General features: G+C 39.1%; 3 protein-coding genes across 7 annotated transcripts in view; 1 reads left to right on the top strand and 2 right to left on the bottom strand.

Annotated features, from left to right (window-relative positions):
* LOC105564450 (uncharacterized MFS-type transporter C09D4.1) overlaps window positions 1–5873 on the bottom strand; it is a 62988-nt gene extending 57115 nt beyond the window's left edge. Inside the window, exons 1-3 of one of the 3 annotated variants that reach the window (XM_012016806.1) lie at window positions 5709–5873; window positions 5448–5558; window positions 2463–2591 (exon numbers count right to left, since the gene is read on the bottom strand). In XM_012016806.1, coding sequence (XP_011872196.1) covers window positions 2463–2591; window positions 5448–5558; window positions 5709–5858 — 390 coding nt within the window. In that variant the 5' untranslated portion in view covers window positions 5859–5873. Of the gene's footprint in view, window positions 1–2462; window positions 2592–4812; window positions 5014–5447; window positions 5559–5708 lie in introns of those variants that run through there. The other 2 variants (XM_012016814.1, XM_012016810.1) reach the window with 2 other exon arrangements.
* LOC105564452 (fibrous sheath-interacting protein 2) lies at window positions 203–10745 on the top strand. Of its 3 annotated transcripts, none has more exons than XM_012016824.1 (7): window positions 203–781; window positions 1611–1724; window positions 7849–8328; window positions 8501–8848; window positions 9058–9194; window positions 9322–9425; window positions 9494–10745. In XM_012016824.1, the coding sequence occupies exons 3-7, from the start codon at window positions 7925–7927 to the stop codon at window positions 9515–9517; spliced, it is 1017 nt and encodes a 338-aa protein (XP_011872214.1). In that variant the 5' UTR covers window positions 203–781; window positions 1611–1724; window positions 7849–7924; the 3' UTR covers window positions 9518–10745. The 3 variants fall into 3 exon arrangements, with proteins under 3 accessions (XP_011872214.1, XP_011872215.1, XP_011872213.1); XM_012016825.1 differs by having other exon boundaries at window positions 203–794; XM_012016823.1 differs by lacking the exons at window positions 203–781; window positions 1611–1724 and adding an exon at window positions 6836–7368.
* LOC105564453 (UPF0553 protein v1g230591-like) lies at window positions 9969–10881 on the bottom strand. Its single transcript, XM_012016826.1, has 2 exons — window positions 10739–10881; window positions 9969–10228 (listed from the first exon to the last, which is right to left on the bottom strand). The coding sequence occupies exons 1-2, from the start codon at window positions 10859–10861 to the stop codon at window positions 9971–9973; spliced, it is 381 nt and encodes a 126-aa protein (XP_011872216.1). The 5' UTR covers window positions 10862–10881; the 3' UTR covers window positions 9969–9970.
* Window positions 10882–11569: the final 688 nt, after the last annotated feature.

The following is an 11569-nucleotide window of genomic DNA, read 5'->3' as shown; positions in this document are numbered from 1 at the left end:
ATAAGATGGCGCTGCAATCTGGTAGACAAGGAAAGATGTATCGTATTATTGCTCTCTCTTTCTTTTTTATGTAATATACATATACGCACACATACATAACTTTCGCGTTGTCGGTAAAACAGACAGACTCCAGCATCCCCTTAATGTCGGACGTGTATTTTCATTTATAAATTCCGTAATAAAATATACAAACTTTCAATACTTCGTATATTATTTCGTGTTTTCAATCCAGAAACAGCCAAGAAATTACGAGACGATACGAGATATGTCCGAGCATCGATCAAAGACGCAACTACCGTCCGTAATTGTCGCAAGGAAGAAGTATTATAATTAATCGCGAGGATTCAGCGATCGCGTAGTGATACGAATCGTTGATTATTCGTAGAGAGAGCACTTTCTCCCCCGTACTTGTCGCGAGCGCGTCTCGAGAGAGAATGATACGACACGCGGAGCGGCGCGGGCCACTAACCGACTCGTTCGGTTGTCGCCGAGTAAATGTTTTTTGCGTACGGCGTGATACGTACGGCGTGACCTATTGTTTCGGCGGGCGACCTAGACCGAGGGCGGATTCCGAGAAATGACGTAGCGCCGTAAACACCCCGGTGAAAAACAAGTCTATCGTGTCGTTTCATTCAGTGCGGCTCAGCCGAGCGAGGCGGGTGTTCCGCGTGTTTTCGCGAATCTTCTACGAAAATCTCAATCGTACGAGAATTATTTTTCAATCGCGTTCAAGTGATTTTCGCGATCAACCTTATCGTCCCGCGGCGATTCGTCGGGATGAGTACAACATATATGTAATTTGAAGTATAAATGCGATAAGGGAATTATTATATATGTAAATTATTAGTTTCGATACATCCACGAGCGATGGACCTTTTTAACGATCGAACTCGGGTGAATCTCTCTTTCTCTCACGTCGTACTTAAAAGTCTTTGTCGGTTTAAGTTAAATATTTATCGTTCTTAGATAAAAAGCGCGAGGGAATACACGAATCGCCGGATTCGCCGGGTAAAATAATAACGAAAAATTATTATGTATCGATCGGCTGCCAAGAAATAACAATCTCTCTAACATTTGTGCGTACAAAATTGCGCGTACAACTTAAAGTTGCCGTTTTCGGTCAGTTAAAATCCGGACTCAATTGGACGCAGTTCGGCAGTGTAAAACCAACTCTGAAACTTTACTTTCCCGATAAAACGAATTTCGTGAAATGTTAGGAATCAAGTTCTGTGCGAACATTAGTGTTACACGGTCTTTTACAGATAAGAATTGAATTACTTTTGTATCATATACTGTAGATTTTCACGATCACTTGGCGATGTAGAGTAAAAAAGCCCACGAAAATGTCGTTGTTAATTCTCTATTGCATAACGGCATTCAATCGTTCGCAGCGCTAAAAGTAATTACTAGAAAATTACTGTACGTCAGTGATTTCAATTCAATTAGGTAGTTTTCAATTAATTACTTCGTTACTTTGTCGTAACGGGATTACGACAAAGTTTCTTCCGCGTTTCTTCGGTCGCGATGTAACAAAGTGAGATAAATACGGGAAACGCGCCACGAAGTCGTCGTGCTTTATTATTTAGTTGTAATTTAATATAATTTTACAGTGATTGTTGTGCGAGCGTCACCAGGAAACAGTAGGAGCAGACAAAGGGAGGAAGGAGAGATTCCGGGGGTAAAAGATCGTCGACGACGGTTGACGGCAGAGCAACGAGAGACAAGTACGTTATTTCATTTTGCATCATTTTGTTGCGAGATTGATCGACGGACAATAAATGACAGATCGGTACACGCGCGTGTAAGGCAAAGTCACGAATTTAATAAGCCCGCTTTAGACTATCTACACCTCGTGTCGGAATGCGGGATGAAATTCCATTTGTAATTTTATTCGCCGCGTAATACGGGAAGCATTCGAAAAAAAATGTAGTGCATACGTAAAAGTATATGGCGTATTAAAAATATTAAGAATGCTATCGTGAAATCTGATATAAATTCGTCCGGGTGGGCTGAAACGTGTGAATTTTCTGCGAGACTTCCGTTGACTAATTGCAATCGTTTGAACTTGATCGGGATTGCGATATTTTCTTAGACTTTCGGAGCTTTCGTATCTAATTAATACGCTCTCGAAAAAGTAATAGTTGCAAAGCGTTCTGTATATTACAAATATAAATCGTGACGAGTAAAGTTTACAACTAGCACGCAAGGATCGGCCAATAGATATCGCGAGGAAAAGAAATTGAAAAATGAAAAACGACGACACGTGCGAAAATGATGTTAGCGGAGACAGAGAGAGACATTTAATGTATCGGTTTTGATTAAAGGACAGTGCGCCATGTCGTACAAAATCAATGAACAACCGATATTGATGTATTAAATCGCGTAACATGCCAGGTTTACCGATACGATGATAAGAGACATTGTAGTCGTTTATAAATGTTGTTTAAAATGGAGGTACTCACATTAATGGCCCTTTTGATAGCACTCGATGCGTAGAATCCACAGAAGTGCGGCCGTGTATCGCACGAGCTTGTTTGAAATATCGTAGGTAGTGCCATTCTCGTAATTCCAATTGTTATATAGCGCATCACCTACGCAAATGAAATAAATCGTTTCGTTCAGCACTTTTCTTAATTGACTACGAAAATTTAGACGGAAGGCTAAATTATTCGCGCTAACGTAGCGATTCATATTTTCTAATTCTTCGGCATTTAAAATGGCGAGGTGAACATTAAAATTGCTCACTGTAAATATCACATTTATTTGCGAATATACCGAGCGTTTTGCAAATAATAAATCGTTTCGTTCAGCACTTTTCTTAATTGACTATGAAAATTTAGACGGAAAGCTAAATTATTCGCGCTAACGTAGCGATTCATATTTTCTAATTCGTGATTCTTTGGCATTTAAAATCGCGAGGTAAACATTAAAATTACTCACTGTAAATATCACATTTATTTGCGAATATACCGAGCGTTTTGCAATAAATGATACAACCGGAAGCGTAGAGACTCGACTGTAAATAACCGAGTGACGTGGCGCGAATTACTGAAGACGATTGTTGTCCAATTAATACTTGGAATTATCCGCACAATCGCGATATTAATATCTGAAGAATCGAATTCGCGAATTTGGATCCAAAGCATCGGAACTGCAAAACGTTGGGCGGAAAACTAATCGCAGAATGCAGTAAACCACAATTTATTAATATCGCAAGTATAACTTTTCTTTCATATAAAATTATAATTTTTATATTCTTATTATTATATGCAAAAACGATCGTTTATCTGTTGTATGCATCATATTCATGCGGGAAGAGGAATTTTTGCTCAAGTATACACTGAAAAAAAATCTGGTTAGATTCAACCAGTCGTCTGTTAGAAAATGGACAAATCAGAATTCCTTTAGGATTTACCAGATGTGTAGTGAAGTCTAGTAAACCTCTGGTTATAAAATATCGAGCCCTAACTATAGTTTTTGCTAGACTTCGCTACACATCTGATAAATCCTAAGGGAATTCGTCCATTTTCTAACAGACGACAGACTGGTTGAATCTAGCAGATCTTTTTTTTCAGTGTATAAAAAATAGACACAGATTTTTTAATAATTGCGACGGACCTTCTAAACAATCATATTGGACGCTCAGGCTGATTGCTAGAATATCAAAACTCTCTGCAACATTATCATCACGCTTGAGTGGCTTATAATTATTTTGACGACTATCCGGAGAGAATATTCCTTTAAAATTTATTCTGAAAATTATGTAATCGTGGGAGAAGAAGGTATTTCAGAAAATTTTATGAGTTTGTTGAAATTTCACCGTACATTTCACTAGTAATTCCACTTAGTATACATTTTACTAGGAGAATGTATGGCAAAATTTCAGAAAAACTCTCATAAAGTTCAGAATGCCATGTGGTACCACGATCACACGATTTTCAGGATAAATTTTAAGAGAAAATTCTCCACGTACACGTAATTATTTTCAGATCTGTGTCTGAACTAATGTCTAACATATTTTGACAAAATTGCTCTTTTGGGCGTACGTTGAAAATAAAAACGATAAATGCCAAAGCTCTTTGGAAACAAGAAGAGCGAATTCAATTATAAATGTACTTTTTTTATTTCGGTGAAGAGAACGATTGAAAGCAATGGATTGAAAGGATCTCCCAGATTGTGGATTCTGTTAACTGAAACGATGTTTTCCGTTGGAGAGAACACTCATTGTCAGATTCAGGAGGAACAATAAGATGAATTTTACCCAATTCGACAAATTACTTTTCCGCTCCCCGTTTCTCGTAGGACAGCTTGGATCTGAATTAAAAAATTAATTCACACAGATTTGATTCTCGGATAATAACTAATTATTCGTCTAAATCCCAGCAAATCCAAATCGAATCCGTAGCTGAAATAGACTGCGTGCACGAAGATAAAATGTATAAAACAGAAAATTCTTCCCGTGAAATCTTTCAAGAGATTCGTTTCACAATTAGGTACAGAAGGATTGTATTAAACCACGCGTCTCCCTTCCCCGTGTTCGTGTCTTCGTTCACGATCGTCCCCGCGGCACGAAGAAAAAGCAAGCGGGTCGTCGTTGAATTTTCCTCGCGAGAGGCGAAATCCCTCGCGTTCGAATATTCCGGTCGACTTTCGATTTCGCCGCGCGTTTCCACCTAACCTAAACCACCCTGAGCGTTTCTGCCCCTTTCCGACCTCCATATCCCCGAGATTCGCGCGAGCGTCGGAAATGTCGCGGATCGTCCCGGAGTATCTCGGGGCGAGTAACAGAGAGAGAGAGAGAGAGGAGCTTACGTTCAACGCCGGCCTCCTCGACGAGCGAAGGCGGTCTCGCGCGCTATTCGCGACGCACCCGCGGGGCACCCTCCGTCATGACGCGCCGCGCGTCACGTCACACGTCGTGCCTCGCCTGCCGACGAGAACGGTGGTCCTCTCGCGCGACGAGCGGACGACGGCGCGACGGCATGACGTCCCGTTCGCGCCGCTGCCACCCCGAATCCGCCGTTCGCGCGGCCGTCGGACACCACCGCGACGATGCGCACCCGCCACCCTCGAACGCCGTGCACTTCCTTCCGCTTTCTCCCCCGCGCCCCGCGGCAATCCGATTTCCGTTTCGCGCGCCGCGCCGCGCCGCCGTGCTACACCTTCCGCACTCGGAACCGGACGGACCCGCGCTCGACGACGTTGGGGCGGTGGGCGGTGGGCGGAGGGCGGAGGGCGGGGGGGGAGGACGAAGGGATGAGAAGACGCGGGAAGAGCTCGGCGCGAGAGAGACGCGCGCCGCTGGTCTCTTCCCTCCCTTCTCGCGACGAACGCGAAATCTCCGCGAGCGCTTTTGTCCCCCTGTCGTATCCTTTTTTTCTCGCTATTTGCGTTTCGTAAACGAGGAGAATTATCTCCACGGCGGAAGAGAGCGTTACGGGGCTTACCTCGCGATCGTTGCGGTCATCTCCCTGGTCTCCTCCTCCTCCTCCTCCTCTCTTGCCGCCCCGTCGCGATGATTTCACGGCTGCTCTTTCGCTCGCGCCATGTCCGTTGCGCTGAAACGGACAAGTTGTAGGTTACAACGAAGCCGCGCGGTTACGATTAATCGCCGGAGTACAGGCGCGCGCGACTTTGCCGCGCGTCTCGCACGCCACTCGCGACATTACTCGCCCGCGTGACGCGCTGCAGGAGGCACAGGTACATACGTACGAAATTACGGAAACCGCTCGATTTCCGCGCGACACTTGAAATAAAGCACGAACGCGATGAGGTGCAGAGCGCAGCCACAGTGGCGAAAAGGCTTGTGTGCGGCCAACTTCACGGGCCCCAGAGACCCCGTAAAGGCCTTCATACATAAAATTCCGTAAGGACGTAAAACGTAAGCGTAAGAAAATCAACAGGTTGGATTTGCTACTGCTTGCGTCATTGCCTTACGTTCTCGACTGTGATTGGTCGATTTTCTTATGCTTACGTTTTACGTCCTTACGGAATTTTATGTGTGAAGGCCTTAATCAGAGACCGGCCATAAGAGTTCGTCAAATTCCTGCGAGCGAGAGAGAAACATATCGCAACGATCGTAGAAGAGCTCTCTCTCTCTCTCTCTCTCTCTCTCTCTCTCTCTCTCTCTCTCTCGCGCACGCACGTTCGTTCGTTTTCTTCGAAGAATCACGAATAAATTATCAAATAATCGCATGTTGCTAGAAATTTTAGGAAAACGATACAGGAAAACAAACCTCCTTCGCTAAATTCTTCACACCATCTTCGTCAATGATCACATTTCTTGTTTTTTTTTTGCAATAATTTCCTCCGTAGAACATGGAATTGCAGAAGAGAAAGACGCCTCCATAACGTTTCATAATATTATTCTAAACTTTTGACTAGAATTATTTCAACCGCTCGTGAAACTTAGAAAACTGTGATAGAAAATAAACACGACGTGATAACAAAGGATTCTTGGTTAGAGGAAGTCCGGTATTTGCGTTGTATACATGTGTCACTCTCACGCCATATAATTTATCTTCAAACATTGTGTTCGCAAGTTACTCTTAACATGTACGCTTTTTCCAGTTGCAAAAACATTTTATTAAAATAAAACTTTAATCATACAAGAACACAACACAAGTGAGAAATTTTACGAATACATTACCTATATATGTTATAACATAATTATATAGTAATTAAGCATAGAAATGATGTTCATATCACGAGACACGGTAGTCTCGCGTCAAGTATAAGCGTAGCTAGGACCGCGCGCGTTTATCATACGTCAAGCTTTAGCAGATACCTACTAACATTTTTTTTAAGTATTTTTTAAAAAGTAACTCAAAAAATGAAAAATTACAGTCGCGTTTAGACAGAATTAAAAAAACTAATAATGTAATGTAACAAGTGATTATCCAGACGTTTACTGTATGTATTATCGTTTACGTAGCTATAATCGCGCATCGTACTAATGTACCGTTTTTAATTAATAAAATTAAGCATACAAATACAGATAAATAATACACACGTAAACCGATAAATAAATATGTACATATTTAAAAAATCAATTACTAATTGCATAAATATTTTACATTACAGACATTACAAACTATATCTAAAAATTTTAATAATTAACGTATAACAAATAATGGCACGGAAAACACTATAATTTTTTAACGGTTTACATTGTCAAACAAGTGAACGAAGACACAAGACAGAATTTGCATACGTGCGCGACATATTGCAATAAGTATACATATATAATTTTGTGCATTATTTAAATATGCTGTGAAAATATAAAATTAATATGTTCTAAATTTACGATGTGAATCTTCATCTCGTACATAAATAAACGGACATTATGATCGGAATTAAAAGAATCACGTATGTATTATTTCTCTATATGTAATATGTGCGAGATTTAACCTATGTAATCAAATATAAGATATCTTTTATTTATGATTTATCGCTATTTTCTTATTAATATTTCAAATACAAGTGTCAAGTCGTATATATCTTAAATTTACAATTTGGAATTGATAGAAATTTTCAAACATTAATAGATTAATTCAAAGCAAACTCTACGAACTTCTTAACGTCAAGATCAGATTGTTATACAAATTTAAAAGTACTAACATTAAGTGACTGGCTCATCTCTTCCAATTTTATTGCCTTCAAATGGCATTATAGTAAAATTTATCAAACTTTTCGGATTAAATATTAAGTACTTATCGACCAATAGTAGCCACTTTTCGTATGCAAAACAATATATGTAATTTATAAAAGTATAAAACATAATATAGAAATGTGTAAAATATATATGAGATAATGGATTTGAGAGTTGAGAATTATTAATTGAAACAGGGATTTAGAACGATTCGCCGAGACGGTTCCCAAGCCAAAGGGTGCTGTGCCCAGGTTCGGTTTACCGGGATGGAAAATGATGCCTTTGGAACATAAGATACCTATGATACCTGGACCGAAGGGCGCTTACAGCTTCACGCGACGCAAAGTAGGAAAGAAATTGTGGGGGCCGAAATTAGAGTTCAATCTGAGCGACCCTTACTGCCACGAGACCAAATTCCCTTATGAACCCCTGCACGACGAGCATCTGGTCGAGTTCTTCTCCAGACCAATTAATCTGAAGTGTCTACTGAAAGCCGATCTAATCACGGATGATATGGACGTGAAGTGTTCACTGCGCGATTACAACGATTATAGAAAGTACCTGAGGCAGGTGCATGCTGATCGTATAAAGAGAGAGATGAGAAGGAGAGACCGTCTCTTCGTCGAGAGGGCAGCATTACGTTTCGCCGAGGACCAGGCGCGCAAAGAGGTGGAAAGGTATAATTCGCAATTGTTTATGACAAAGAAATATTTTTTATTTAAAAAATTTAGAGATTTCTCTTCGAGCCAAGGAAGAGACGTCTTCACCCTAAACTTTTTTGTTTGTAATATCCTTTACTTCTGTACACATATATGTTGTTATTGACAGATTTTTTTCTTATGATTTCAGATTGATAGAAAGGGAGAAATGGGCCAGCGAGAGGCAGCGTCTCGTGCAGCAACGGTTGCTACAGGAGAAAGTGAGAAACCAGAAGTTAAAAGAGCGAGCGTACAGATCGATACGAAGATTGAAACTGTTAAGGCTCGTCAGGCAAGAAGAACGAAGACTGATAAACATTAAGCGTGAAGAACGGACCGAACTGAGTCGGCAGAAATGCAAACTTGCGACGGAAATCGCCCGAAGTAAAGTAATCGACACGCTGGTGGATTGGAAGAAGAAGGGCAAAACGCAAAAGAAAGCTAAGGAGAAGCTATTACTGGATATCGAACAACGGAAACAGAAAGAAATGGAAGAAAGGTACATATATTTAAGGGCCCATTCTGTTAACAATATCATTCTGTTAACAATTACGTGCGAAAAATGTCACTTATAGTCGCCAGTGATAATTAAAAATTAAACAGTGAGCTTATTGTCAACCCAACTGGCAAATTTTATTGAGTTCGTTACAACGTTTCGACCTTACTTCAGTCATCTAGTAAGAAAAATCTTACATTGGCGAATTTCAGATGGAAGAAAAAGCAGCAGTTCCAAGAAAATGATATTGCAAAACAAAAAATATTACTAGAACGTGTGGAAACCCATCGTCAAAAATTTATAGAGGATTACAACAAGAAAATAAATAAAGAAACCGCAAAAATGAAAGGTATGAGAAAAGTTTGATAGACAACACGTTCTGCAATTATGGACTTCTCAGTTATAAATTATTGTTTGTACACTCGTGGAGAAATCGAAAGATTTTATTTTATTATCCATAATATAATTTCGCGCAGAACTGTTGGATAATGCGAAGCTGTTTACAAGATGTTACATGAAAAGATACTTACCAGGCGGAAGGACACTCATTTGCTGCAAGAAATACTTTAAAAGCGATTTGGTAACTGCATAATAAAAGATTTAAAATAAGAACAAATGTAGCTTACATTAAATATTTTCTTGTCGTAGGAAGGACACACGAAGATGAAGTAAGAAGTAACTCGCGAAAATCAGGCAAGCTTTTGTCAAAATTCATAAAGCGGAGGAAACAAAATATAAAATATAATAAACAATATAAAAATCATAAGCAATATAAAAAGTTGATACTTTTAATTTACATGTAGTTTTATTGTGTGTACTCGTATATCAATGCTTCAAACTGTAATAAAAATTATCATTTAGAATAGTTGCAAGTGGCAAACGCCAGGATGTAATACACAAATCGAAGCAAATTATACAAGTTATTACAACAACAAAATATACGGGACAGGGCGTTAAACAAAAAGTTAAAAAGTGTTAAGATGAATACTACTGATGAAACCTGTGCCAAGGAAAAAATTAATGTTATGTTGCTAATAAAGTCAATATTAGAAGACAAGCATGGACAAGTTACACTGTAAGGAACAATGAATAATTAGTATAGTGTTTTAGAAATGTCACATAAAGCTAAGTAAATGTATTCACGTCAATAGCTCTTTTAATGGCAGCGCACAACGCCATGTAGCCAGTTAGTCCGTTAACACTCCATTCCGGTTCATTCTTTTTGGGCCAGAGTGCAAAATTCAACGTGTTTAGCACGAATAGCCAGTCCACCGCCCTGCAATCGTTCTGTGTGGGGTGAAATTCGGACGACAATCGTGCGTATTTAAATCCTATCTCGCCGATATTGTCGATTGTGATATTGTGCAACATATAAGTCATCACCTATGCCAACAGAGATCTTATTTAGTAATGTACTTTGATGAACACTTGCGAAATTTTAACGAAAAGAGAAATTTTATTCATAAAATGACTTAAATACTTCGAAATATCGTATATTTAAATGGCAATGAACAGTGAAATGAAATCGGCAAGCTCTTTCGCAGTACTTATTTCGAATCATAAATTCAAAAAAGAACTAGATTTTTGCTAAATATATTGATATCGAAATGTATAGGTACACTATGTATTAAATAATTGACAGAGAAAGAAAGAATTAACAATCCTCAGTTTTCGTTCGATATAGAAAACTTCATTCATAATCAATAATTCGTTTCTTGAAATTTTAGATTATAGAAATGATTACATCATGAATTGAATTCCGGAACCTCGTGTGTCTGACTTATAATATAAACCTTTAAATTTTTGTTTACCCTTGTTTCAAGATTTGTGAATATAAGTACAGTAAAAATATTGCGGATTAGTAAAATCAAATTTTCAAAGAAAATAAAAAACCTCAAGCGTTAACTGTTGTATGCCTTTCATGCTGATGGATACGTTTTGTGCGTTGCAGACGATATAAGACATCGTAGCATTTTTGTCCTGTTGATTTATAACGTTAGAGTCTGATTCGGCCATTGTTTCAAATTACTGTGGTCACCTCGACAAAAGGTTTACGACTGCGATCATCTCGACAAGAGTCTCGCGACTGTGATCACCTCGACAAGTTTCACGATCGCAATGGAAAATAAACATGACATCAAATATATGGAAATCTGTTGTTTGCGCCATCGCGCTATGCTTCCAAGGACACTAACACAGTATTTAGTTTCGTCTTTTTAAATAAGCTACGTTAAATTTGTGCAATATTTGTCTAATAATTTTCGTAATATTTAAGATTGTGCAATCTTAGCGTGGAATACCACAGGGCTCTCTGCGGAAACGAAGACTTGTAATGGACACATTTCGAGTTCGATTCTTCATCTTATATGTATGGATCTTAAATTAGTAATTTCTGTAAATTAAGGGAGGCTCTGATAGAAATCTACTTGGTACCTCTAGTTAAAGATTGTCTGATAAACGCATTACAATCTTAAATATTACATGAAACACTTATTACTCGAGATGACGCGTAGCTCCTGTGATCGCAGGTAACCAGTGATAGGTTCCACATTCGATCCTAGCCCTCATATTGATACACTAAATAACGTGCACACAAGTTTATTGCACTTCAAGATTGCAAGTTGGGTAGTGATAATAATTAATTTTCGTAAAATAAAATTATTATAAAACCCTTAAAAAGCTGAGAAATATTAAAGCTCGATTATTCATGGAGGGAGGCTAGCG

Source organism: Vollenhovia emeryi, unplaced genomic scaffold (genome assembly GCF_000949405.1).
Source record: "Vollenhovia emeryi isolate VEMERY1.0 unplaced genomic scaffold, V.emery_V1.0 DF939164.1, whole genome shotgun sequence".
NCBI classification, from domain to species: Eukaryota; Metazoa; Arthropoda; class Insecta; order Hymenoptera; family Formicidae; genus Vollenhovia; species Vollenhovia emeryi.
The sequence above is the reverse complement of the archived record's forward strand: the minus strand, read 5'-3'. Positions and strand labels throughout refer to the sequence as shown.

Excerpts from the sequence above, each read along its gene's own strand:
- LOC105564452 (XM_012016823.1), top strand. The coding sequence starts at position 7,346 with ATGATCGGAATTAAAAGAATCAC. Across the intron at positions 7,369-7,848 it reads ATCGGAATTAAAAGAATCAC|GGATTTAGAACGATTCGCCG; the intron begins GTATGTATTATT and ends TAATTGAAACAG. Across the intron at positions 9,426-9,493 it reads AATACTTTAAAAGCGATTTG|GAAGGACACACGAAGATGAA; the intron begins GTAACTGCATAA and ends TTCTTGTCGTAG.
- LOC105564453 (XM_012016826.1), bottom strand. The coding sequence starts at position 10,861 with ATGGCCGAATCAGACTCTAACGTTATAAATCAACAGGACAAAAATGCT. Across the intron at positions 10,229-10,738 it reads TACAACAGTTAACGCTTGAG|GTGATGACTTATATGTTGCA; the intron begins GTTTTTTATTTT and ends CTGTTGGCATAG.